General features: G+C 45.6%; 1 protein-coding gene across 8 annotated transcripts in view; it reads left to right on the forward strand.

The window, feature by feature from the left end:
- Positions 1-27,665, forward strand: part of MAPK8IP3 (mitogen-activated protein kinase 8 interacting protein 3) — a 62,176-nt gene extending 34,511 nt beyond the window's left edge. For 5 of the 8 annotated variants that reach the window (XM_040439304.1, XM_040439305.1, XM_040439309.1 and 2 more), the window contains 22 exons: positions 3,947-4,004; positions 4,106-4,258; positions 4,340-4,394; positions 4,669-4,817; positions 5,247-5,303; positions 5,792-5,962; positions 9,755-9,881; positions 10,767-10,862; positions 10,944-11,102; positions 12,335-12,500; positions 12,589-12,774; positions 13,249-13,432; positions 14,171-14,290; positions 14,387-14,467; positions 15,488-15,555; positions 16,206-16,354; positions 17,243-17,414; positions 20,441-20,554; positions 22,012-22,050; positions 24,655-24,840; positions 25,387-25,530; positions 26,333-27,665. In XM_040439304.1, the coding sequence (XP_040295238.1) occupies positions 3,947-4,004; positions 4,106-4,258; positions 4,340-4,394; positions 4,669-4,817; positions 5,247-5,303; positions 5,792-5,962; positions 9,755-9,881; positions 10,767-10,862; positions 10,944-11,102; positions 12,335-12,500; positions 12,589-12,774; positions 13,249-13,432; positions 14,171-14,290; positions 14,387-14,467; positions 15,488-15,555; positions 16,206-16,354; positions 17,243-17,414; positions 20,441-20,554; positions 22,012-22,050; positions 24,655-24,840; positions 25,387-25,530; positions 26,333-26,457 (2,759 nt within the window). In that variant the 3' untranslated portion in view covers positions 26,458-27,665. The remainder of the gene's footprint in view (positions 1-3,946; positions 4,005-4,105; positions 4,259-4,339; positions 4,395-4,668; positions 4,818-5,246; positions 5,304-5,791; positions 5,963-9,754; positions 9,882-10,766; positions 10,863-10,943; positions 11,103-12,334; positions 12,501-12,588; positions 12,775-13,248; positions 13,433-14,170; positions 14,291-14,386; positions 14,468-15,487; positions 15,556-16,205; positions 16,355-17,242; positions 17,415-20,440; positions 20,555-22,011; positions 22,051-24,654; positions 24,841-25,386; positions 25,531-26,332) is intronic. The other 3 variants (XM_040439308.1, XM_040439312.1, XM_040439311.1) reach the window with 1 other exon arrangement.
- Positions 27,666-27,687: the final 22 nt, after the last annotated feature.

Genomic DNA, 27,687 nt, shown 5'->3' on the forward strand with positions numbered 1-27,687 from the left:
GTTGTCACCCAGTAATATTTGTTCCTGGTATACTGGGTGACAACCATTAGGACCAATATAACAGCTTTTCTGGACCGATTATGGGCCTAGTTATGCAGGGCTCGGTGCCCCAGAGAGTCTGATTCAGGGGCTATCCTCTAGTTCAGATACTTATGCCCTACGGGGTCCAGGGGCCGCATCCATATATTACATCCAGGGGCCAAAAACCCTTCCCTCTCCTACAGGTCGTCACATATGGATATGCTTCATATGCAAATGAGCAGCTAAGTGCACCAAAGGCGGGCCCAAGCCACTCTGTGCAGTGCACCCTTGCTCCTCCTGCTTCCTCTGCTAGCCCTTCCCTTTACTACTTGATTTACAGGGCCAGATGAGATGACTGTGAAGGCCCTGCCAATCAAGAAGGCATGGGAGAGCTGGCATAGGAAGCAGGAGGAGCAAGAGTGCACAGAGCGGCTTGGGACCTCCCTCGGTGCACTTAACTGCTCATTTGCTTTTGCATTAAAAGTCCATTTTCTCCCTAATGAAGCAACTGTAAGGCATCATTACGTTCAGATGAGCTAGCCCTACAAGGCATTGTGCTGGTATAACAGGGAATTTCCCGGTGACACACTCCCTTTAACCCTGCTCTGAGCACTGGCAGACATTTTGCACATTGCTGATCCTGCATGACTAGGCATATGGCGCATACATATAGGGATAAGAGGTAGCAGGCTGTCCGCTATAGGGAGCTGCATGGCGATAGTTGCTGTATGGGCCCTTTGTCCAATCACTTCCTAACAGCTGCTCTGTTTTTTTCTACCCTCTTTGCTTCCTCGCTTTCTTCTACCCATGTGGCTGCAATCCTAGTGAGGGATGATTTCTTTGGTAAGGCTGAGGCCTGCGCTCCTCCTGTCAGTCAAGGCCTCCAGTTTGTGTTTTGTCTTTTTTTTTTTTTTTTCTTGTTCTTGCTGCAATAAAAGTTAATTTTTGTTCTTTTATTTATGAAGAATTTATGCAAGATCGCACTTTATAACTGACATGTGAGAACATGGTTCTCATGGAACCAAATTCTCAGAGACAGTAACATTTCTCAAACGTGCAATGCATTTGGAAAGTCTTCAGACCTTTTCACTTTTTTCGCATTTTCTTATGTTGTGGCCTTGTGCTAAAATAAAATCTACCCCCCCCCCCATCATTCTGCACTCACTACCCCATAATGAGAGAGTGAAAACAGAATTTTAGACATTTTTGGTAATTTTATTAATAAGGAAAAACTTCAATTTCCTCACAAAAGTGACGACATGAGTATTCAGACCCTCTGCTATGACACTTGACATATAGCTCTGGGGGCCTCCCATTTCTCTTGATCATCTTTGAGATGTTTCGGCACCTTGGATTGGAGACCACCTGTGGTAAATTCAGGTGATTGGACATGATTTGGAAAGACACAGCCCTGCCTATGGAAGGTCTCACAGCTGACAATGCATATCAGAGCACAAACCAAGCCATGAGGAGGAAAGAACTGCCTGTAGAGCTCTAAGACAGAATTGTGTGGAGAAACAGATCAGGAGAAGGGGACAAAAATGTCTCCATAATTTTTAAATGGAAGAAGTTTAGCTGCACCGCCAAACTAAGCAATCAAGGGAGAAGAGCCTTGGTAAAAGAGGTGACCAAGAACGCAATGGGCACTCTGGCTGAGCTCCAGAAGGTCAACCATCACTGCAGCACTCCGCCAATCTGGGCTTAATGGCAGAGTGGTCAGAAAGAAGCCTCTCCTCAGTAAAAGACACATGAAAGCTGCCCGGATTTTGTAAAAAAGAAAAAGCACCTGAGACTGTGAGAAACAATCCTCTGGTCTGATGAAACCAAGATTGAACTTTTTCCCTCGATTCTAAGCATCATGTCTGGAGGAAACCAAGCACTTCTCCTCACCTGCCCAACACCATCCCAACAGAGAAGCATGGTGGTGGCAGCATCATGCTGTGGGAGTGTTTTTCAGAGACTGAGACGGGGAGACTGGTCAGGGTTGAGGGAAAGCTGAATGGACCAAAGTACACAGATATTTTTAAAGAAGCACCCCGCAAAATTGCTTATTCTCTGACCTGTTAGAAAGGTACATGATGTAAACTGTAGTGAAGGTAATCTTCTTACCGGTGACTGTTTTTGTGAGTTATAACCTCCTTTCTTATCCTCAGCTGTGTCATGTGACCAACACTCTAATCTCCAACTGACACAGGACAGAAAGTCAGATACTTCTCTATTCATTCATATGAGACTGGCATTGACGCTCCCATAGAAAAAATGACTTACTGTCCACACATAAGATGCTGTGTTATTTGGAGAGTCAGAGTGCTGGTCACATGACACGGCTGAGGATCAGAAGGGAGAGGATAACTCACCTTCACTACAGTTTACATCATGTACCTTTCTAATGGGCCAGAGAATAAAAATGTTTGTGGGAGGGCTTCTTTAATGAAAACTTGATCCAGAGCTCTCTTGACCTCAGACTGAGCCGAAGGTTCAACGTTCCAACAGGACAACGACCCTAAGCACGCAGTGAAGACAACACAGGAGAGGCTGAGGGACAACTCTGTGAATGTCCTGACTTGAACCCCATTGAACATCTCTGGAGAGACCTGAAAATGGCTGTCCACCGGCGGTCCACATCCAACCTGACAGAGCCTGAGAGGATCTGCAGAGAAGAATGGGAGATAATCTGCAAATCCAGGTATCATCCCCAAGAAGACTGGAGGCTGTAATCACTGCCAAAGGGGCTTCAACTAAGTCCTGAGTAAAGGGTCTGGATACTTATGTCAATGCAAGATTTTAATTTTTCCTTTTTAATAAATTAGCAAAGATTTCTAACATCCTGTTCTCACTTTCTCATTATGGGGGGTTGGGTGCAGAAACATGGGGGGGACGAATTTTTTTTTCTTTTAGCACGTGGCCGCAATATAACAAAATGTGAAAAATGTGAAAGGGTCTGAAGACTTTCCGAATGCATTTTAGAGCCATTACTATTACAGAGACCTGCAGGGATGTTCTCGGTAACCCCTGTAGCTCTTGGGGCATTTTCACCCAACACGAATACAAACTGGAAAAATCCAACGTGTATTTGTGACATGAAACCCATGTGAGTCCACACCGCCGGCAGGGTTGCCAACTAGAATTATTTTTAATTTTTTCTGGACAACTTCTCCCAAAATCACAGACAGCCAACACTTTTTTTTTTTACAGACAAATTTGAAAACCATAACGAATGATAAAGATTATAAGCAATACATGTCTATAGCTCAATATAGTGAGAATTTACTGTGAGCTGTAAAATGCTAAAAAATGGCCACCAAAATAATCTTGTCAAGAACCACCAGCCTCAAAAAAATCACGGACACATCTATTTATTTATTTATTTTTGTGGATACAGGAAAAAAAGTCACCTATTTTTACAGACTGTCCAAAAATTTCTGGATGGTTGGCAACCCTGACCACAGGTCAATTCTGCTGCAGATCTCGTGTGCAGCATATTCTCATTCACGTTCCTGCTACTTTAAACGGTGCAGGAAAAAAAGTATTCAGCGGAAGATCTGCAGCGTATCTATCCTGTTATAGCCAAACCCCTGGTTCCTATTACAGTTGAATGCAATCCTAAGCATTCGCCTCTGTACAGGTCTCTGCACTAAAAACACCTGCCTGTTCAGGAAATATCAGTATGCTCAATACTGCCCCCTCCTGGCAACAGTCAGTAAAAGCACTCAAAAAATCACAACTTGTTTTTGCCAGAATCTAATTTTATGTTGATTACGATCTGTGTTGTTGATGTGTTATATCCAAGTAACATGTGACACATAAGATGGGTACAGAGCAGAGTCATGGTACATCATGTGGGATCATTCGGTACATGGGGGTCAGGGGCTCCTCTATCATTATTACCCAGCGACTGAAGACTTCTTTTCTGCTGTTCATACAGGGATGGGGAAAGAAGTGGGCAATCTTCTCTTAGAAAACTCCCAACTTCTCGAAACCAAGTAAGATGCTAATTTTCTATCCGTCTGTCTATCTTTCTCATGTCTATATCACGTCTATCTATCTATTTGCCTGTCTCATATCTGTCTATCCATTTTTTCAGGAATGCATTAAATGTGGTTAAGAATGATCTGATCGCGAAGGTGGACCAGCTGTCAGGAGAACTAGAAGTTCTCAAGGGAGAACTGGAGGCCAATAAACAAACCAAGACCAAAATGGAGACTCGCATTAAAGAACTGGAGGAGGAACTTAAAAGGTAACAAGGAACGTTGTGATGTATTCTGACAATTCTTCAATCTGCAGTTTTCATTAATCTCTTCTTTTTTTTAACTCTAAGGGTGAGATCCGAAGCTATTGTCGCTATGCAAGAGCCTAAGGAGGAGGTGGAGGAGGTGGGTATGCCTGGCCTTAATGTTTTGTATTAGGATCAACTCCTCTTTTTGTCCTATACAGAAATATTATATGGTCACTAAATTTCACTCTTACTCATTGTGTCTATATGGCGGTATTTTGAGCCCTGTATGATAGTTATTTGCCATTATAAGGCGCTATTACATGAGCAGTGTTCTAGCGGTGTTACCATTTCAGACATGTCTTACCCAAGGATCCATCCCTGATGCCAGTGCTAGCATAGCTATTAATAGGCACTGTCATTTTTTTCGGCAGAGCTCGTCTCCCTTGCAAGATAACATCCCAGTTGCGCAACGCAGGCGGTTTACACGTGTGGAGATGGCTCGTGTCCTTATGGAGAGGAACCAGTACAAGGAGAGGCTCATGGAGCTGCAGGAGGCTGTCAGGTGGACAGAGATGATCAGGTAAGTATACTGGTCACTAACCGTGACCAAGGAAATGGACGCCTTTAAGAAAAATCTTCACCTTTTGGAGACATTTACTAGATGAGCATTTATATTACCAAATTAGTATGACCGCACCCACTAACATGATAGACATACAGTATTATGGGAAGACTAAAAACCCACCATTTTTGGTGGGACCGGGCGACAATCTAATGTGCATGGGACGCTCCTGACTCTTGAGGGAGCGAAGAAACTGGTGAATTGATTCTTTCACCCAATCCTTTTGTTCTCCCAGAGGTGTCTGTCAGTGGCTTTCTCCTCTCTCCCCTTTTAAAACACCTACACACTTGACCCAACCGAGCATGTATGTGTATGGGGGAGTCGATGAGAAGGTGTATGGGCACTAAATCTCCATCATAATGGATAATTCTGCTTATCTCATTGCAGGGCCTCACGGGAACATCCGTCCGTCCAGGAGAAGAAGAAATCCACAATCTGGCAATTGTAAGTACTAGTATGTGTCATGTATATCTAAGGTATCTGTGCAGATTTTTTTTTTATATATGCTGGAATATGGAATTATGATGGAAATGACAAGCCCCACTGACATGCTCTTATTTCCTAATACATGTTCTGGGGCCACCCAGTGGACCATGACTCTAAGTGGTGGTCGTTGTTCTTCATCCATATGGTGTCTGTATAGATTGGTGCACACACCCTTCACTCCATACATATGTGGAGATGGAGCGGATTAGCACGTTCCTCCTTGAGGAATAGTTTAAGGTTACCAGGTAAAGCTAGCATTTGCAAGCTGTGCTGTGTCTTGATGTCCCTCCTGAGGCTACAGCAGCCCATGTCCATGGTAGGTAGGTTGACACTGGGACTTCCAGAGATGGACATCACGGTATAACTCTTCCTATAAATGAATGCCAAGACAGTCATCCTACAGTTTACTATAGGTAACCCCATTATCTGTCGACTTCATATTTCAGCTTCAGCCGGTTGTTCAGTTCCTCCTCCAGCCCACCTCCTGCAAAGAGAACGTACCCTCCTGTTAACATCCACTACAAGTCGCCCACCCCAGCTGGGTTTAGCCAACGCCGCAGTCACACCATGTGCCAAATCTCTACTGGAGGACGCACAATCGAATTCTTCCCTGATGAGTAAGTCAACCTGGTTACATCAAATCTGTATCAGGGGCCCCGGGCCTAGCATGTGAAATTTATAGCACATTTGGGCCATTGTCTCAGGTATTAGAGCCTAGGGTGACTGCTATCTCTGCACCCCCTATAGCTACAATATTTTCCTGATTGTGTAGTCTATAGCTAATGTTTTCCTGATTGTGTAGTCTAATGTTTCCCCCATTCTCGATAATTGGCCTGTGTGCCGCTGATCACTCGACAAATTAGGAAAACGCTCCTTCCCGGGAATCGCCTGCTCGTCAGTGGAGGAGACCGCTGTATTTACATGCGGCAATCTCCTCCACAGTATGGGGATCGGTAATGCCATTGCTCGTCCCAATACAGACTCGTTGTTTGCCGGCAGCAGAGCGTTGTTTGACCGCATGATCTGCTGCCGGCAAATGATGATTTAGGTGACCGCATGAAACATGCGATTACCCAATGAACGAGCGTTTGATAACGAAGTTAGAAAAATCCCGCAAAAAAGTGGGATGCACACGGACAGTCATGTGAATGTAACCTGATTTAAATACACTGATTAAGCCAGACACTTGGCAGTGATGCATATGCCCAACGGACACTTCAGCCTTAATTATCATATGGCACGGGAATTTTATAACTTTGTTTTGTACGCGGCCGTACTCTGGACACATAGCCATAAGTTTAGCAGGGGTTTACACTTGCTGCAGCATGGTGGGACCAATGTATAGGGGTAGCATCAGGTTCAATTCAGGTTGTATGAGATTTTTTTCCCCTCCAAAAACGGCTTGAAAGAGAAATACTGCAGTACCAGACACGGCCTATAGACAAGAGCGGCGCTGTTTCTAAGGAAAAGCAGATTTATTAATCTCATGAGTTACTATTTCAAATATGCCTGGTTGTTGTAGTTATGTGAATTTATGTGTCAGATGTTTATTGTGACATTTTCTAGGCTGTTAATCTGATAATCATTAATTTATTATAATGTTGTTTATACCTGAAATCTTGCTTTCAAGCACTAATTCGTCTGTACACAGATTTGTACTAACAACTAACTAAGGTTCTGTTCACCTCTGCATTTGGGGCCCCACTGCCTTGACCCCAACCATGTGGACAAGGAGTAACTTGCCACAACAGGAATATCCCTTTAATGATCTTTGTGACCTTTTACAGACAGGACAGAGGGGAAGACTCCTGCTGCAGCCAGTTGTCTTACATCAAGACACAGGTTGAGATGGAGGAGGAGGGACATAGCTGAGGTTCTGAGAAGGAGATGTAGTGCTCCTTTAAGATAATGAGCTGTGGAACTCTACTCATAAAAGAGGACCTCCCCTTTAAGTAGTTAACATTTATCTATATAATTTTTTTTTTATCTGTATCCATGCAGAATCTTTTGCAATACTTGTCAAACCAGACATTCTGATTGAACGACCCTATGGCCTCTGCCTTTGCTTCCCAATGCCTGCCTGTTGCTCATGCATTCTGTTTCTTCTAAGTTGAGTGATCTGGAAAAAATAGTATTGCACAATTTGTGTGCTGTTCATACAACACAGTAGCTGCGTATAGCACGAAAAGAGCCCATTGGCTGCATATGCTATCCAGAGAACACCGTGACTGTGTATGCTATCCACACAACACAGTGGCTACGTATGCTATCCACACAACACAGTGGCTGCGTATGCTATCCACACAACACAGTGGCTGCGTATGCTATCCACACAACACAGTGGCTGTGTATGCTATCCATACAATCAGTGGCTGCGTATGTTATCCACAGAACACAGTGGCTACATATGCTATCCACAAAACAGTGGCTGCGTATGCTATCCACAGAACACAGTGGCTGCGTATGCTATCCATACAACACAGTGGCTGTGTATGTTATCCACAGAACACAGTGGCTGCGTATGCTATCCATACAACACAGTGGCTGTGTATGTTATCCACAGAACACAGTGGCTACGTATGCTATCCACAAAACAGTGGCTGCGTATGCTATCCACAGAACACAGTGGCTGCGTATGCTATCCATACAACACAGTGGCTGCGTATGCTATCCATACAATCAGTGGCTGCGTATGCTATCCACAGAACACAGTGGCTGCGTATGCTATCCACAGAACACAGTGGCTGCGTATGCTATCCACAGAACACAGTGGCTGTGTATGTTATCCACAGAACACAGTGGCTGCGTATGCTATCCATACAACACAGTGGCTGTGTATGTTATCCACAGAACACAGTGGCTACGTATGCTATCCACAAAACAGTGGCTGCGTATGCTATCCACAGAACACAGTGGCTGCGTATGCTATCCATTCAACACAGTGGCTGCGTATGCTATCCATACAATCAGTGGCTGCGTATGCTATCCACAGAACACAGTGGCTGCGTATGCTATCCATACAACACAGTGGCTGCGTATGCTATCCATACAATCAGTGGCTGCGTATGCTATCCACAGAGCACAGTGGCTGCGTATGCTATCCACAGAACACAGTGGCTGTGTATGTTATCCACAGAACACAGTGGCTACGTATGCTATCCACAAAACAGTGGCTGCGTATGCTATCCACAGAACACAGTGGCTGCGTATGCTATCCATTCAACACAGTGGCTGCGTATGCTATCCATACAATCAGTGGCTGCGTATGCTATCCACAGAACACAGTGGCTGCGTATGCTATCCATACAACACAGTGGCTGCGTATGCTATCCATACAATCAGTGGCTGCGTATGCTATCCATACAACACAGTGGCTGCGTATGCTATCCACAGAGCACAGTGGCTGCGTATGCTATCCACAGAGCACAGTGGCTGCGTATGCTATCCACAGAACACAGTGGCTGCGTATGCTATCCACAGAACACAGTGGCTGCGTATGGTATCCACAGAGCACAGTGGCTGCGTATGTTATTGTCATGGTGGGAAGTGGGAGAAATCTCCCACCGTACAATGAGGAGCAGACGGGATAGCAACTAGGTCTGGACACAGGGAAAAGGGAGCATGACACCTCCTATGCTTCCCTATTCCTCGCCCTGACTCCTAACCGTATGAGCGGATCTGGATGGTGGGAAGGCTCATACCCAGGAACCTCGGACCCTGGGTCGCCCTGATAATCCCTGGAATAGGAGCAGGGGAGAGACCACCTGTTCATCCAAGACACGGATGAACAGGAGTCTCAACCGGCCTAGATGTAAGGAAGGGAAAAGCAGAGAACAGCCACTGGATCGGCATGTAAAAGCCAAGAACAACACGCACTTACCTGCCGCTGCAACGATGATGACTGGACCTCATGCAACAGTATTGGAACCCGTACACCTCACAGGACACAGTACAAACAACACACACAGACATCCAGTACACCAGTCACTGCTTGGACCCCCATGCGGACAGGATGCATGGCGGCCCCAGGCAGAGCTGTGCACTGACTAGTGGTTCCCCCTCCGGGGAACCCAGGGGCCCTCTCACTGAAGGCAACACCAATAGACAGGGGAATGTGTATGCTATCCATAGAACACAGTGGCTGCGTATGCTATCCATACCACACAGTGTCTGCGTATGCTATCCATAAACACAGTGGCTGCGTATGCTATCCACAGAACACAGTGGCTGCGTATGCTATCCATACAACACCTTTCCAGATTGCTTTGCTTGGACGTACAGTAATCTTACTAATACAATGCTGTTAATCCTTGCTGCTTTGCTTTCTGCTCTCCCCTGACGCTCGGCACCCTCTCTCCCTTTCTCTCTCCTTCTAGATTGAGAAGTAACACTGTGGCTTCTCTCCTCAGTGACTGCACATCCACAGCTCGCCGTGAGCAGAAACGTGAGCAGTACCGCCAAGTGCGGGAACACGTGCGTAACGATGATGGGCGCCTACAAGCTTGTGGGTGGAGCTTGCCTGCTAAGTACAAGCAGGTTGGTGGCTTTAGATGAGATTAACCTTGTATTATTTTTTTTTAGATGAAAGTAGGCACATTGTATACAAAATGTATAAAAGTTCACAAATGTTGCACAGTTGTTAGTGAGCCTGGTCTCATGCTTCTCTCCACATAGCAGTAAATGATAAACAACCTTGTCTGCAGTCACCACTAGGGGGGGCTCAGTGCATAGGAATGTATACAAGGCATAGCTCTGGCTGCCTGCAGCTACCTAAAGAACTCAATAGGAGCTGTAAAAATCTCTCTGTACAGTGAGCTCCCCTAGTGGAGAAACTTATAACTGTGTCGGGAAGTGAGGGCAGTTACAAGGGTTCACCATGTCTTTTATATTGATGCCTATATGTTGGATTGGTCATCAATATTAGATTGGTGGGGGTCTGACCCCCAGCACCACCGCTGATCAGCTGTTCTGCAGTAGCTCAGCTGGAAACTGTAGTGCGGCTCCCATTGAAGTGAAATGGTGTTTATCTGCAGTGCTATAAAGAGTCGGACCCCCACCAGTCTGATATTGATGACCTATCCTAGCGATAGACTATCAATACAAAAGTTTGGGGAACCCCTTTAAGGGATTCGACCCCCTTATTAGCCTCATTGCAGTTGCCTGGTCTGCGTCCATGGAAGGTACAGAATATAAATTGGGAAAACGCATCCACATTTCACAGATGTAATGTTACACAGTGTCCTCCAGGCCAAGAGCTGCACAGGCTTTCACCTCTGCCTGATGGTCAAGGGTTGTCCTCTAAATGTAAACCAGTGGGATCACTGGGTTTGAGTTACTGCTTGTAGGCATGAATGATGCCAGTACCATTACCCTTCCCATAACAGAGTTTTTACAGAACTGTTTTATGTGTTGTTTGATAAGCTGAGTCCAAACGGTGGTCAGGAGGACAACCGCATGAAGAATGTGCCCGTGCCCGTCTACTGCAGACCTCTCGTAGAGAAAGACCCCACTATGAAGGTACCACCATAGTTGTATCGGACACATCTATGACCCTGCTGCTGAAATGATCCCTAAATTGTGCTGCACTTTTCTTCACAGTTGTGGTGCGCGGCCGGAGTCGATTTATCAGGATGGAAGCCGCTTGAGGAAGAAATTGTGGCAGGGGTCAAACCAACGCCTGGTCGAGATCCTTTAAGCTCTGACCGTGAAGTGGAAGGAGAGAGCAAGAGCACCCATACCTCACCGGAGAAGAAAAAGGTGAGGGCACTGGATTATCAATGGGATAATAGAGGCCTATTCATTTACTGTATGTCAGGTAATTTACATTACTTGGAAGATAGCCAGGAGAGACAATGAGAGTGTATCTCCTGCATTACAGATGGACATATCATGTTTTCCTCAGTGTGATGTATATTTCATAGGGATAATCAATTTCTGGCCATTACAGCTCCCTTATAGATGGTCATCCAACTTACCCAGAGTCCTAACTGGAATATCTTTTTTTAAAGGGGTTGACCTCTTTAGGTAAGCCATTTTTGTTAGACGTGTCCCCTATTAATAAGTTAAAGGAGTTTTCTGAGATTTTGATATTGATGGCCTACCCTCAGGATAGGTCATCAATAATCTAATCCGTGAGGTTCAGACTCCTGGCACCCCCGATGATCAGCTTTTTGAAGAGGCTTTTGCAGTCTCTTCCTAGGCCAGTGACATCACGTTCATCAGTCACATGGCCTAGGTGTAGTGCAGTCCCATGCAAGTGAATAGGCCTGAGCTGCAATACCAAGCACAGCCACTATGCAATGTACGGCGCTGTGCTTGGTAAGCTGTGAGGGGGCCACAGCGCTCACTGGAGTGCCAAGGCCTCTTCAAACAGCGGATCGTAGGGGGTTTCGGGAGTCAGACTCCCACCGATCAGATATTCATGACATATCCTGAGAATTGGCCATCAGTTTCAAAATCCCAGATAACCCCTATAATAACACGGTACCCTGCTGATGGGATCCCCATCCATCATCTGTGGGAAAGACCAATAAGTAAGTGTTTAATTATTCTGCAGTGCCCCTATAGGTGAAATGAAACATTACATGGTTCTTATTAAAGTCAATGGTATGTCTGTGTAATGCATGGACAAGCTTGATCCACCAGACCGAGAGACTCTCTTCCCTCCAGCTAATGAATGGAGGGGCTAAATTGGAGACCTCTTTTTGTTTATTCAGAGCTCACTAATTACAGCAGCCATATTGGTTGTCACCTCATTTAACAGATACAGTACATGGTGGAACAGAATTTTAAATAATTGTTGGGATTAATTTTTTTTCAATGGTGGCTTCAATCAGGGGATATTCTCTCCATCTCCCATAATTTCGTGGTCCCATTTTCCATAATCCGTGGTCTCTGCAGACCTCCACGACTTCCTCTGAACATGTAATGCCGGTGCTGCCCAAATACAGCAACGTCTGCTTACAGTGTCATTTTCTTCTTGCCTGCAGACCAAGGAGATCTATGAAGCAGACACCACCTCAAGTCGTGTATGGATACTAACCAGTACCCTGTCTACAAGCAAGGTTGTGATTATAGATGCCAACCAGCCTGGCACCCTGGTGGACCAGTTCACAGTTTGCAATGCCCATGTATTGTGCATCTCCAGTATTCCTGGTAGGACCATGACCCATACTTACCTGTCCTCCTGCCTTGTTTCTGAAAGCCTTCCTAATCAGACTTTGTACATTTCTGTGCCCTGAAGCTGCCAGTGATAGTGATTACCCACCAGGTGAGATATTCCTGGAGGGAGATGCCAATACGGAAGATGCTGCTGGTACTGATGGGGTCTTGGCAGGAATCACAATCGTGGGGTGTGCCACGAGATGCAATGTGCCGCGCAGTAACTGCTCCTCGCGGGGTGATACTCCGGTACTGGACAAGAATCAAGGTTTGTGTTGCTTACTGGTTATACATTACACCTACGTACCCAATAACAACCTCCTATGAATGGAGCTCCTCAGCTCCCTCTAGTGGAGGCGGCAGGCAGCGTCATATTGCTTTTTAAGAGGGTTGTCCAGAGTTAAGTAAACTTTGCACCTTTGGGTTTCATCGGCTCTGCTAGGCTTTTCCAGCCTTTGGAGTACGGATCCATAAAGCGTAGCAGAGCCGATGAAACCTGAGGATGCATATTGCTTAGGTCCTATTTAAGGAATGGGTGACTATATACATACCTCCTAATATTTGAATCCAAACTTGAATGACATTTTAAGCCCACAACTCCCAACTTTACGGCCTATTTCCATAAATCCTCACCCCTTTGAGATCCGTTTGGTGGGACAATCCTGTGAAACAATGGGACGGTTGGGTGGTATGCCATATGGCATTTTGGGGATATTGGGACATTTCTGATCTTTCTTTCCAGGCGAGGTCTCCACAGTAAGTAATGGCAAACTCACCCAGCATCAGTCGGCGGAGGAGGCCACCGAAGCTCTGGAGGTACCAGAAGCCTCAATCAGCGAAGCAGAACCAGCACAGGTTCGACCGGGACCCCTAACAGAACATGTATTCACCGACCCTGCCCCTGTGGCAAATGGCCGACTGTGCAGGTATCCAAGACTGTGTAAACTGTTGGCGTGGACCTCACCACTGCATGCCAATATACCCCAAAATTGCAAATTTTCCATCAAAGTGGTAAACACACCCTGACATAGGAAAATGGTTCAGGCATTAAGATTCAGATATATTAAATTAGAAAACGAATGCCCGTTAATATGGTACCCCAGAATAGCGCTACCCTAGACATAAGGGTAGTATGCCTTTATACTTCTTAACATCCCATAGTGTATGTCTCCAGCCTGAAAATCAGGTTGTGAGCCCCACTGACGACAGAGACTGCTGAGGATGGTGGCAATCTGTACAGCGCTTCAGAATATGTTTGCTCATTAGAAATAGCAGAAAATCAATGTACATTTCATTATAAGATGAACTTTCTGAAATCTCAACCTGAGGCCTCATGCACACGACCGTGTCCATATTTCGCTTTGCAAACCACATATATCCGCAAAATACTGATACCGCCCCCGTGCATTCTGCTATTTTCACACTCCCATCAATAGCAATAGCTATTCTTGTCTGCATAAAGAACAAGAATAGGACATGTTCTATCATTTGTGGAACGGTTACACGGATGCGGACAGCACACAGATGACATCCGTGTGCTGTTGTTTTTTTTCTTCCAGACCCCATAGAAATGAATGGGAAGAGCGCCTGATCCGCATTTTTGCGGATCCCATATACGGTCATGTGCAGGCCTTATATTGTAATGGTTTTATTTCTAATACTAGTGAAAATGGACACCTAAAGCCTGAAGGGAACACAGTGCAGCAAGAGACGGAGCCAAATAGCGAGGTCCCCGTGGCTACTAGCGCCGCACCGACGATGTGGCTGGGAGCCCAAAATGGCTGGTAAGTGACTCTGAAGCCCAGAGCTGGAACCTGCGGTGGATGTCACATAACCCTCGCCTGTGGCTCAGCTCTGCTGATGTTCTCCTTGTACCTCAGGCTGTATGTTCACTCTGCCGTCTCCAACTGGAAGAAGTGTCTGCACTCCATAAAGCTGAAGGACTCCGTGCTGAGCATTGTGTGAGTATAAAACCACCATGGGCTGAAACGCGTCCTGATTATACTTTTGCATGATATAAGAAAATAAAGAATTATTGAAGGCTACATACGCGCTGCCGGATTTTCCTTGCGCTATACACTGATGTTTTTCCGCACACTTGGGGGATTGAGTGCTGAGCTATTTTATTGATCATACAGGAATTGGAAGGCTACCGTTACTGATGATACAACCATCTGCGTCCGTTATGAACGGATCCGATTTGTATTATCTTTAACATCGCCAAGACGGATCCGTCATGGACACCACTGAAAGTCAATGGGGGACAGATCCGTTTTTCTATTGTGTCAGAGAAAACGGATCCGTCCCCATTGACTTGCATTGTGGGTCGTGACGGATTCGTTTAGCTCCGCTCAGCTTGCTGCGGTTTGCTCTCCGGTATGAGAATGCTTTTTGGAGCACTCCGTTCTGTTCAGTTACGTTTTGTCCCCATTGACAATGAATGGGGACAAAACGGAAGCATTTTGTTCCGGTATGGAGATCCGTCATAGGGATCAATGTAGACGGTACATTTTTGCCATATAGCGGTATTTATTAGGCACTTTATAGCAGTATTATTTTGTAATACAATATTATTTAAGCACTCTATGGCATTCTTTTTCAGTACTAGTCTGACTCCATTGCTCTCCTCTTTATTTATATTGATAACCTATCCTCAGGACAGGTCATCCAGTATCTGATTGGTGGGGTCCAACTCCCGACACCCCCGCCGATCAGCAGAGGTGAGCAGGTGTAATTACATCTCAGCCATCCCATTCATTTCTATGGATAGGCTCCTTCCTGTTCAAGTGAATACTACGTAGAGATGAATGGGACAGCTGAGATGTAATTACAGCTGCCCACCTCTGTGGGTGCGACGGTGAGCAGGTTTAACATTGAAGAGAAGGCAGCGCTCGTACAAACAGCTGATTGGTGGGGGTGCCGAGAGTTGGATTCGGTCGCAGTCTCTGTTGTAAATGATGTTTCCACCTTGTGATTCTCAGGCATGTGAAAGGACGGGTTCTTGTGGCCCTAGCAGATGGGACATTGGCCATCCTCCACCGAGGAGAAGGTATGGCATTTTATTTTATCTTTTAGATGTTTATATTACAGTTGCATTAAATGGGGATTTACAGGAGCCAAAAATCCATCCAGTTAACGCATTAAGAGGAGTTGAGACATTGGTTACCCCAGCAATGTCAGATAGGTTGAGGGACCTGCACCTGTTTCTAGAACTGGGCCCCCATAGTGAATGGGAGCAGACTGTGCATGCACTGGGTGCCCTCCATTCACTTCTGTGGGAGTTCTGAAAATAGCGGAGTGCTTTCAGAAGTCCAATAGTGGTGAATGGAGAGTGTACAGCGCATGCGCAGCCACCTGTCCATTCACCTCTATGGGACTGCTGAGTCAGCGCTTAGCTACTTTCGGAGCTCCCATAGAAGTTAATGGAGGGTGGCCGTGCATGCTCAGTGCCCTCTTGTAGAGACAGGTGCAGCTCCCATAGGTTGCATATCCTAGCAATAGGCCACCAATGTCTCAGATGAGACAACCCCTTTAACCAAACTCCACCATACACCCAAAGTAGAGGATACAGCGTGTTAACCCTTTTTACTACCATGGTTTTGCTTCTATAGGTTGTAGTGGAATAGAATCAGCATTGGATAATAGAGAACACTGTAAGAGTTGATGGCGGCCATTAAATTGTATTTCTCTCTCGATCAGACAAACAGTGGGACCTGAGTAATTACCACCTGATGGACCTCGGGCACACTCATCACTCAATTCGTTGTATGGCAGTCGTATATGACCGAGTGTGGTGCGGCTACAAGAACAAAATCTACGTCATTCAGCCTAAAACCATGCAAATACCGGTAAGTGACTTTCTGTCTTTGGCAGGAAAGGAAAGCCATCTAATGTGTAATGTGGCACAAGTTGGGGGCAAAGAAGGATCAAGCATGTTGGATTTCATCATGCCCAATTCTTTTGTTTTCAGGGGAGATGAGCTTACCCCCCTTCCTAAATCAGTAACCACAGGGTACACTCAGCAGACCTTTGCACGGTTGTGTATGGGAAGGCATTGTTTTCGGCCGAACCGCTATCTAAACTGTATGTCAAGCCTTAGCCATTTATGACCTATCCACGGCGGTCAGCTGCTCCTGTGATTCCCATAGAAATGATTAGGGAGAGCTGCGTACATGCGCGTCCATCTCTCCGTTCTGTCCCCATCTGGATGCAATGTTGTAGGCTGCCTCTTCAGGTGCGACTGAGGTTGAGGAACCCTTGATCCAGAGGTGGGACCCGCATCTATCATATCAGACATTTATGGCACATGCTGTGGATATGACATTAGTGTCTGTGATGGGAATATCCCTTTAAAGGGGTCGTCCAGCAGATAAAAATGGTCAGAGAAAAGGAACGGAATGGGTTAAAAAATAAATAAAACAAGCAATACTCACCTCACCGATCGCCCACCGGTGATAGGCCGAGCAGGCATTTTCTGTCTTGTCAAGAGACACCAGAAAGTATAGACCCCGGCGGTGAACCGGTAAGTTTAAGAACAGCAGCGGCAGGGGATCAGGGAGGTATTGCTTGGTTTATTTTTAACCCATTATGCCCCACAGGAAGCCCCCTTTAAGATATTTTGCTATGTGTAATCTGTGGTAATTAGAATAATTCTCTGTATAGTCCATATCTAGATCTTCTATTGTATGATGGAAGTGAACACCATGTCCTGTGATTTCTCCATCTGCTACTTTCAGAAATCTTTTGACGCCCATCCCCGAAGAGAAAGCCAGGTTCGACAGCTGGCATGGATTGGAGATGGGGTTTGGGTATCAATCCGGTTGGACTCCACACTACGGTTATACCATGCCCACACCCACCAGCATCTCCAGGATGTGGATATTGAGCCTTATGTCAGTAAAATGTTAGGTGAGTGATGCTTCCTTCCTGGTCCAAGGTTTGTATCAGAATGGAGTACATTGGATTGATTGTTTTAAAGGAAAACTCCAAGCAAAACTGAGGACGCTGGGGGAGATTTATCAAGGGCACCTCTTTCTGCGCCCGTCTTGGTATCCAGAGGATGTGCCTAGACAGAAATCCGAGGCAGTTCGGAGCTGCCGTATATTTTTGCCTTAATTTGCACCAGAAAACTGGTGAAACTTTAAGATAAATTTGTCGTGGTCATTGTCGCAGTGGCATCTAAAAAGTCACAAACATGAGGTTTGCGACTGTTTTTACACCGGAAATTAGATGCAGGGAGATGATAAATGTCTCCACAATACCTCCTGTAGGGCTCAGGGGGGCGTGACACAGAGAGAGTGAATCCCGGTGTCACACTCCGCCCCCTGCAGTAAGTATAACACCGTCTATCAGTTTTGCCTGGAATGTTTCTTTAAATTTAGATGTAAAGTGTATGTATGGGGACTATTATGATAATAGAAAGAAAATACCATATTTTTCGCCATATAAAACGCACTGGCCCATAAGACGCACCTAGGTTTTAGAAGAGGACAATAAGAAAAAATATTTTTCATTAGACCTCAGGTCAGACCAGCAATCAGACCCCCAATGTTAATCCGACCTCAGCTCACAGCCCCAATCAGACCCCCAGTGTTAATAAGACCTCAGATCAGACCCACAATCAGACCACAGCTCAGACCCCAATGTGAATGACCCCCAATCAGACCTCAGATCAGAGCCCAATATAAAGAAGGACCTCAGATGAGACCCCCATACCTCATATCAGCCCTCAGCCATAATTGATCAGCCCCCTGCCTCAGATCACAAGATAAAAAATCCACTTACCTCTCCTGCTCCGGACACGGCCGCTCTCTCTTCTTCTTCCTGCCATCGGCTGTGCTGTGACCTGACGCGCACAGCGTGAGGTCACAGAGCGCCCTCACGCTGTGCGCAGCCACAGCAGAGGACCAGGAAGCAGTGAGTACAGAGCCTTCACCGCTTCCAGGCCCTCCGGTACTAATGAGCGCTTCCATAATGGAAGCGCTCATTTGTATTTGCCCCATAAAAAGCAGTGACGTTTTCCCCGCACTTTGGGGGGAAAAAGTGCGTCCTATGGGGTGAAAAATACGATAATCTCAAATATTGTCAATCGAAGTATGATTATCGATTTTGTCTCGATTGTTGTTGTTTTTTTGTTTTGTTTTTCTGGTGATAACTTTTTTTTTCTGTCAAATTTAGTTTTTAGTGACCATATTTTGGAGTACATATACATTTTATTACTTTTTAGGCATGTGGTAATGTGGGAAAAAGCTATTCTTCTATAGGCTGTAGGAAGGTACAAGGGGTCGTCATTGATGGTAGGTATGTGTCACCGAGGTTCCTGGCCTCGGTGAATTAAAGGGTTTCTGTCATGAGAAATAACGTTATGTAGCTGACTGACATTAGCGATGTGTGAATGTCAGCAGTACATAACAGTATGATTTATAACTCCCTGCTGCCGCCGTTCTCTTAAAATAAAGACTTTTAAAATATGCTAATGAGCCTCTAAGTGCTATTAGGGTGTTGCTTCAGCACCTAGAGGCTCGGACTACGCACCCTTTGGCACGCCCAGGTCCAGTTGATTGACTTTCGAGTTCTCCTCATCGTCCTGTAAATCCTGCGCGTCCCGTTTAGTATTCGGCGCAGGTGCAGTGAGTGAAGGACGCGCTCCTGCTGCCGGCTTCCTCACTGCGCCTGCGCCGAAGGAAGAAAGCCGGCAGCAGGATTTACAGGACACTGAGGAGAACTCGAAAGACAATCAACTGGACCTGGGCGTGCCAAAGGGTGCATAGACCGAGCCTCTAGGTGCTGAAGCAACGCCCTAATAGCACCTAGAGGCTCATTAGCAAATTTTAAAAGTCTTTATTTAAAGAGAACGGCGGCAGGCAGGGAGTTACAAAGCATACTGTTATGTACTGCTGACATTCGCACATCGCTAATGTCAGTCAGCTGCATAACATTATTTCTCATGACAGAAACCCTTTAAGAGCAGGTATTTTCATGTGTCAGCAGCAGCTAATGCTGATTGACACTTTTGCTATTTAGTATGGCTGTAAATAGCTGATCCGGGATGGCTCTTAATGGGAGTAGTCAAAGTGCTGGGTGGGTGACTACTCCCCACGTTCCAGGCCGGGTTTTGACAGCACCTGGCTATCCTTAAAAAGGCAGCTAGGCTCAGCAGCAGAGAACGCCCTGTGTGTTGTGATCTGAGCGCTGTGCTGGGCTGAAAAGCTGAGACCCGTGTGTTGGGAGAGCAGGCCACCTAAAGCCTGCATTTAGACTGCTGGAGGCAGAACCGCCGACAAGGTGATGTTTTTTGTTATGCATAAACTTTCTACTTGGTGTGAACAAACACCAACCCTGCAAAGAGAGTTTTTTGTTTGACCTTATGTGTGAATAAACACGGACATTTGAATTAAGAACTTGTACTTTGCCTCTGTACTGCACCCGCTTATCCCAACTACCAGAGCGAATCACCACAAGGCATGCCAGGCCCTGGGGGACCTTTTTTAGGCCCCCAGCTGCTATGGCAACGCAACGGTGCTCCACAGGGGGGCCGATGGTAACAGGGAGCCTCTGTGTAACTGCCTAGATGCCACGGTCGCTACTGACCGCAGTGTGTAGGGGGTTAAGCAGTCGGCAATGATGTTATCTCCTATCTAGCTACAGTTACGGAATGCCGTATCGCCACAGCCTGTGCAGGGTTCTCTTCAGTCCCTGCAGCTTGTGCCAGGAGCTGAAAGGACTGCACAGCCTGCACTGATACAGTGCTCCGGATGAAAATAAAATTATAAAGGTTTTGGCATCTAGAAGGCAGATACAAATGTACTACATGTTCTGTAGATCTCTTAATGCTACGTTGGGATGTTAAGATTTCATACCTGATGTCATTTGGTTATACGATTATATGTCTTTATTCTCATTTACTCACTATGTTCTCTTTCCGTCATTGGCAGGAACTGGAAAACTGGGATTTTCTTTTGTAAGGATTACAGCGCTGCTAATCGCCGGCAATCGACTATGGGTGGGAACTGGAAATGGAGTGGTCATCTCAATACCTCTCACAGAAAGTAGGTCCTGATAAGAAGCATGTCTTAAGGGGGTCAATGCTAAATATGATGATTGCCTATCAATAAGGACATTGGAACTCATGTATAAGAAAGTACAGAATAGTGGAGAACGGTCTATAACAACCTGTACATGCAACACTGTCCTGTATTCATAAATGAGCCCAATTATGTAGAAGTCATTTCCTAGAAAGATAGAACTAGAAATTGCATCCCCATCCCCGGGGGATATTTGACACAGTGCCCAGAGCAACGCTCTGTGCTCCTAAGTAGGAGAACCCCATGATGATGTCCATATGCCCTTTAATTTTGAGGTCCATTGACAGAGGCTGCAATAAACAGCAGCCAGTATTCTGCAGATACAGTATATAGGGCAATAATAGTGAATTTGAACACCTTAAAGGGGTTGTCTCACTTCAGCAAATGGCATTTATCATGTGGAGAAAGTTAATACAAGGCACTTACTAATGTATTGTAATTGTCTTGCCACCTTTGCTTGATGGATTGATTTTTCCATCACCTAAAACAGCTTGTTTCCATGGTTACGACCACCCTGCAATCCAGCACCAGTGGTTGTGCTTATACACTATAGGAAAAAGCACTTGCCTGTGTGTGCTCTGTCAGTCCGGGCCGGTGCTTTTTCCTATAGTGTGCAAGCAGGACCACCACTGACTGTGTATAATGTGATGGAAAAATCAATCCAGCCAGCAATATGGAGGAGGCAATATGGACAATCACAATACATTAGTAAGTGCCTTGTATTAACTTCCTCTACATAATAAATGCTATTTGCTGAAGTGAGAGAACCCCTTTAAAAAGCCCTGTGTCTATCTATACGTTAGAGATACAGTTTAAGGCCTCATGCACACGACTGAATGTGTTTTGCAGTCCGCAAATTGCGTATGGCATCTGTTTTTTTTTTTGTGGATCCATTGTAATGATGCCTATCCTTGTCCGCAAACTAGAAAAAAATAGGACATGCACTATTTTTTTTTTTGCGGGGCTACGGAACGGACATACTGATGCGGACAGCACATGGTGTGCTGTCCGCATTTTTTGCGGACCCATTGAAATAAATGGGTCCGCATCCTATCCGCCAAAAAAACAGAACGGACAAGGAAACAAAATACGGTCGTGTGCATGAGGCCTGAGATGGAGATAACGAATACAATATATAAATGGCGAAAAAAAAAATATTTAAAATAATTATATATAATATCACAATAATAAAGATGGACTGTGGATAGTAAGAGTTTCATCCCGTGGTAGTCTAGTCCTATTGTATATGTCGTTTTGCTCCACCTGATGTGTTGAATCCCCCAATATACAGGTTTCCCACCTCAAATCCTGCCAGTAATTTATTCTTTGTGTTCTTCATGCTTTATCCCTTTCCTACCTCCCTCCTGCTCCCTCTTTTCCTTTTGGCTTATGAATACTCCCAACCCTTCCACCTCCGCTAGCGGTAGTCCTACACCGGGGCCAGCTGCTGGGGCTGAGGGGTAAGTGCAGGACCTGACTCTATGTCACCTCATCCCATCTTTCCAACATGTCCTGTCTCCATCCTCATTTTACATCGTTCTGTGGTATTCACAAAGCGGCAGAACTTTTCAAGTGGTGCCCTAGATGTGCAGTAATATGAAAACTGGAGACGCCTATGGGCGCTGCCATGGTGGCCGTATTGGTAGTAACTAGGATTTTCAACATACCCTGGTGCCATTTTGTCATCTTATATAGCTTTTTGCTCAACGTATGACGAGGGAGTGTCTGCACCCCTTATACTCTGGCGTGAGATTCTAGCCTAGTGGACATTGTCCTATAGGGTGTGTTCCACATGCATCCCCACTTGAGTTGGACCGTTCAGCTTTCTTCGTGAATACCAATTCCAATTTAAGTTGTCCACATCATATGGACATCATTCAGAGCAGAGACCAGGGTATGTTGTAGGTTTGGCGACTACAATAAAATATTTTGGTAGGACTGGTTTCATAATTGTGGTGTCCTAAATTGGGAAGAAACAAAGTTATAGGGATCATTGATCCCCACAGAAGCGGGTAACGGATGTTGATGAGAGTTCCTACAGTCCCTAGTATTACACCAACAGATAAGGCAGAAGATTGTCGGGAAGAAAGCGTTCCTTCCCGGCAATCGCCTGCTCGTCAGTGGAGGAGACCGCTGCTATTACGTGCAGAGATTTCCTCCAGAATATGGGGAGGAGTGAACGCAATGTCATCGCTCGTCCCTATACAGAATCATTACTTGCCGACAGCAGATCGTGATTAGACACCACGATCTGCTGCCGGCAGACAGTGTTTTTTTTAAAACCTGCTGAAAGACTGCGATTGTCTGATGATTGAGCATTTCGGGTAATCGGCGGCACTATTACACGGAAATCGCCTGGTGTAATACAGCCTTTAGCTATTCAGTGTATTCAGATGTGCTGCCTTTTGTATTCACACAAACCACAATAAAAAAAAAGCCATAAAAAAGGTCCATCAACAGCAGCTTGTGGATGGTCTCCATGAGAAAAATATTTTTGTAACTTGCACAAAGTAAAAAACAAGATTAAAAAAGACAAAAACAGCAAAAAGGTAATGAAAATATATTACATAGATTCCACGTTTTACATTGGCTGACTATATAGCCAATATGTGTGATGTTCTGTTACTTAGGGAATGTGGAAGGTGTCCGCACACAGCGGCAACGGCGGTCTGACACGGAGGAGATGCTTAAAGCCTCGCACTATATTAGTCAACAGGGAGTGTCTCCTGATGATGAATATGGAGCACACGGAGTGCCTGACATCTGTATGGAGTGCTCAAGATAGGTCATCAGTATCAGATCAGTGGGGGTCTTAGAACCTGCAAACCCACCTATCAGATGTTTTGGGCCAGCGCTGGGAGCTGTACTGTGGACAGACGGCTCAGTCCACAGTGTGGCGCCAACGTACGGCAGCTTTAAGCCCCATTCAAGTGAATGTTCACTGAGCTGCAGTACCCGGCACAGCGGATGGAGCCTATATCGATATCTAAGTATCAGAAAACGGCTTTAAAGTCGCATTTTATTATTTTGCGCAAGGAATCCAAGAAGTCACAGAGCCCTTATTTTGTGACTTTTTGAAGCCAGAATTCTTAAGTTTAGGTCGTGATCAATTCCCCCCAGTATGGGGTAACATCTCCATATTCTGTCTGCTCATACACGCCACCTGAAGCATCTGGACTGGGTGAGACTGATACCTCAGCATCCCATTTTTATGACACCTAATTTTGGGCCAGTTACATTCCATGTCTTTCTTAGGGCTCATGTGTGCCCCGTGCCCGTACTGCAGACCGCAAACAGTGGGTCCGCATTATACGGGCACCGGTTGCATGCACTCCGTATTGAATGGGTCCGCAATCATTGACTTGAACGGGTCTACAATCTGCAAGATACGGAGCGGTGCGGAGCAGAGGCACGGATTGGAAGCACTTCCGTGGGATTTCGGTCCGTGCCCCGGCACCACAGAAAATAGGACATGTTTTATTTTTTTGCTGGGCGGAACGTATCTTGCGGATCTAGTGAATGGGTCCGCGTCCACAAATGGCGTGCATTGGAAGTAAAATAAGAAAAAGTAAGGCACCCCAGCGCTGCTCTTTATAGGTATCTGTAGCGGGTGAGGACAAGCCCTGGAGAAATACCTGGTCTCTTCTCTGTATGTGTTACACATCTTCTTAAAGGGTTCATACAATATACAGTGGTGACCTATAGGCCATAATCGTACTCACTGCGCCCTGTCCCAACTCGGCGTCTGTGAAGAGAGATGGGATGGTCAAGTGGGTAGCTGGTTATACGGGCAGTTACCATTCACATGATCCAACATGGCAATTTTTTTGCCAGCAGATGTCGTTGTCTGTCAGTCTTCTATATCTTGAACCACAAAAACATTAGGATAACACTTCCTGGAAGTGACAAAGGATGGTTTACGGAGCACATACTATGAGATACTCGAGCGTAGACTGATGAGACCAAGGCCTTCATACTTGGGTTGTGTTCACCTCTACAGGGGCAGCTGATCTTGCCCATCTAAAGGCCACTTCATGTCATTGAATCTCTCGATCTGTTTTTAGCCAACAAGACGTCTCCTACATCCTCCGGAGAAGTAGCCCGGGCCGGTGGAGGAGTAATCCACGTGTACAGCGATGAGAACAGTGAAAAGTCCGCGGGCAGCTTCATACCATACTGCTCCATGGCTCAGGCCCAGCTCTGCTTCCACGGTCACCGTGATGCTGTCAAGTTCTTTGTGTCTGTGCCAGGTAACTACCGCAAAATTAAGTAGAAATCTAAATATCTGCAGCTTTATATCGTCCTGTACATAACGGGGATCCCCATACACACAGTGATATAAAATGTCTGAATAATACCGCTATGCAACTCATCTGAGGTGCCCCTTTCAGCAGTGGCAGCTGATACACCTGGTGTGCCCACACAGGTTGCACGTCTCTAAGGCCTTACGCACACGACCATATCCATTTTGCAGTTCACAAAATAAGGACACCGGGCGTTTGAGTGACACATTTATCTACTAGAACTGCCTAGTCTTTTTCATAAAATGGACAAGAATAAGACATATTCTAGAATTTACAGAACAGCCACGTGGACAGCACAAGGATGAGATCCATGAGCTGTCCGCATTTTTTGCAAACCCATAGAAATTGATGGGTCCACATGCGATCTGCCAAAAAAATGCTGATCAGACATGGACCGGAACTACGGTCGTGTGCATGAGGCCTAAGCCTTATTACACCATTCACAAGTTTTATACATCATGTCCATAGCCTGACCACTATGTACATTCCCAGGTAACGTCCTGGCCACACTTAATGGCAGTGTACTGGACAGTCCCTCCGAGAACCCAGGCACCCCATCCGCAGAGACGGAAGAACAAAAACTGAAGAATGTGCTGGTGCTGAGCGGAGGGGAGGGATACATTGATTTCCGTATTGGTAAGTTCACCATAACCTCCGTAATGGATTCAACCTGTGGCCCTTATCCGCTGGGTGACTACAACTCCCAGCACGTCCTGACAGCTTGCATCTGCCCTAGCAGGCTGAGAAAAATCGATTTGCAAAAGCTAGGGGAGAAGGATAATCTAAATCAGAGGTCTCCATACAGTGGCTCTCCAGCTGGTGTGAAACTACAACCCTCAGCATTCTGGAAAGAGCTTGAGAGTCACTGGTTGGAGAACACTGCTCTAAATGTTTTCCAAAAATCAAGTGAGGATGAAGAATCTGGACATATAGAATGGGGGGGGGGGGGTCATAGACGTAAACTAGTGCTTAGCTAATTATTACCTTCCTACACTCAAAGGGGTCTTCTATGAGTTTGATACTGATCACCTAGCCATAACCGATTGGTGGGGGTCTAACTCCTGGCACCCCTGCTGATTAGCGGTTTGAAGAGGCTGCAGCCAATGATGTCATGTTTATTGGTCACATGACCTAGGCGCAGCCACTATACAATGAACTGCGCTGTGCTTGGTATGCTTTGAAGAGGTAGTGGCGCTCATCGGAGTGCCGCGGCCCCTTCAGACAGCTGATCAGTGGCAGTGCAGAACCCCACCAATTAGATATAGACAGCCGATCTTGAGGATAGGTCATATTATCCTCCATTATTTTTGTGGAGGGAGAAAAGTGGCCACCCCACACCCGTGGTACCACTTATTTCTCTGGAAGCAAAGGATCGGATGAGTAAAAATATCAACTACTGATAGATCAAAAGATTGATGGGCCTTTTTATATTTTTCAGGGGATGGAGAAGATGATGAGACAGAAGAACACTCTGGAGATGGAGGGAATCAGACCAAACCAGTACTCTCTAAGGCAGAGCGAAGCCATATTATCGTGTGGCAGGTCTCCTATGTCCCTGAATAAATGCACCCTTAGCCTTCGCCCCCAGAATGCCAAGACGCCTCCTGCTTCCCTGCACCCGCTGGAAATACCAAACTGGAACTGACCCAACTCTGCGCAATTTCTCGGCCCGTTTTGCTGGTCTTCTCATTCTGTTCTATTCATCCTCTGATGTGACCGACAGAAAACTTTTCCTCCCGCTACAAATTCTCATGTTTCTTGTACCAGGGCCCAAGAATGATAAAACTGGGTGACTAAATATCATCTCTGCCAGGCTAGCATCATGGTCCTAACATCCAGTCTGTCGCTGGAATTGCTTGGCGGGCTCCAATAGGGATTGCGCTCGATTGAATTTAAGATCGTTATCGACCCAGCATGCGCAGGTTCACGTATGGGCAGGACTGGACCTGAGTATCCATTTTTATGCCAAATCCTCATATAATGTCCATTACTGATATTCAATAGATTTAAAGGAGTTCATTAGCATCTTCTTCCCCGCCCCTTATGCAATAGCTGAACACATCAGTATTGTGTCGGCAGTAGAAAATTTCCCAAAAATTTTTCGATTTCCATCGACAGTAAAAAAAGATCAGACTGGACGAAAAACGCCAAAAAGAGTCTTAATAAACTGAGGCAACTTCCCAAAGTCATTTGGCCTTTTGTACGCAAGCGTAAAGAAAAAAAAAAGTGTCCTTCTCGCTCGCAGGAACCAATCCGCTTTCGTTTTCAAAACTGCACTGAAAAAACCCCCCATGAAAACGCGGGCTCCAATTGGTTGCCTATGAGCAGCTCGCTTACTTACTCCACCATCGGGGTAGAAGTACAATGCCTATCCTCCATAGCGTTTCAATGAGACTCTTGTGCATATAGATATATATATTTTTCTTTTATAAAACGGGTTGTATGAAATAAAAACATGGCTGTTTTTTTTTTTTTTTTTTTTTAACGGAAGCAGTGCCGCTCCTTCGCTTGTCCAGGGCTGAGACGCAATATCCGACGCAGCCTACAGACAAGAGTGGAGCTGTTTCAAGAACAAGCCAGCCTTTTCTAATCTCATACAATCCTCTTTATGTAAAAACTGAGACTATAGCTATAATTTAGTCTAAAGAGCAGGTCCCACCCTGGGGCAGATCTGAACAGCCATCCCCCTTCAGGACCTAAAAGCTTAAAGGGGTTATCCCATGGTGTAAAAAAAATGAACATCTGATATTATATTGTACTAACAAACTTAGAACCAGCCCTGTGCCTCACATG

This window comes from Bufo bufo, chromosome 7 (genome assembly GCF_905171765.1).
Source record: "Bufo bufo chromosome 7, aBufBuf1.1, whole genome shotgun sequence".
Lineage (NCBI taxonomy): Eukaryota > Metazoa > Chordata > Amphibia > Anura > Bufonidae > Bufo > Bufo bufo.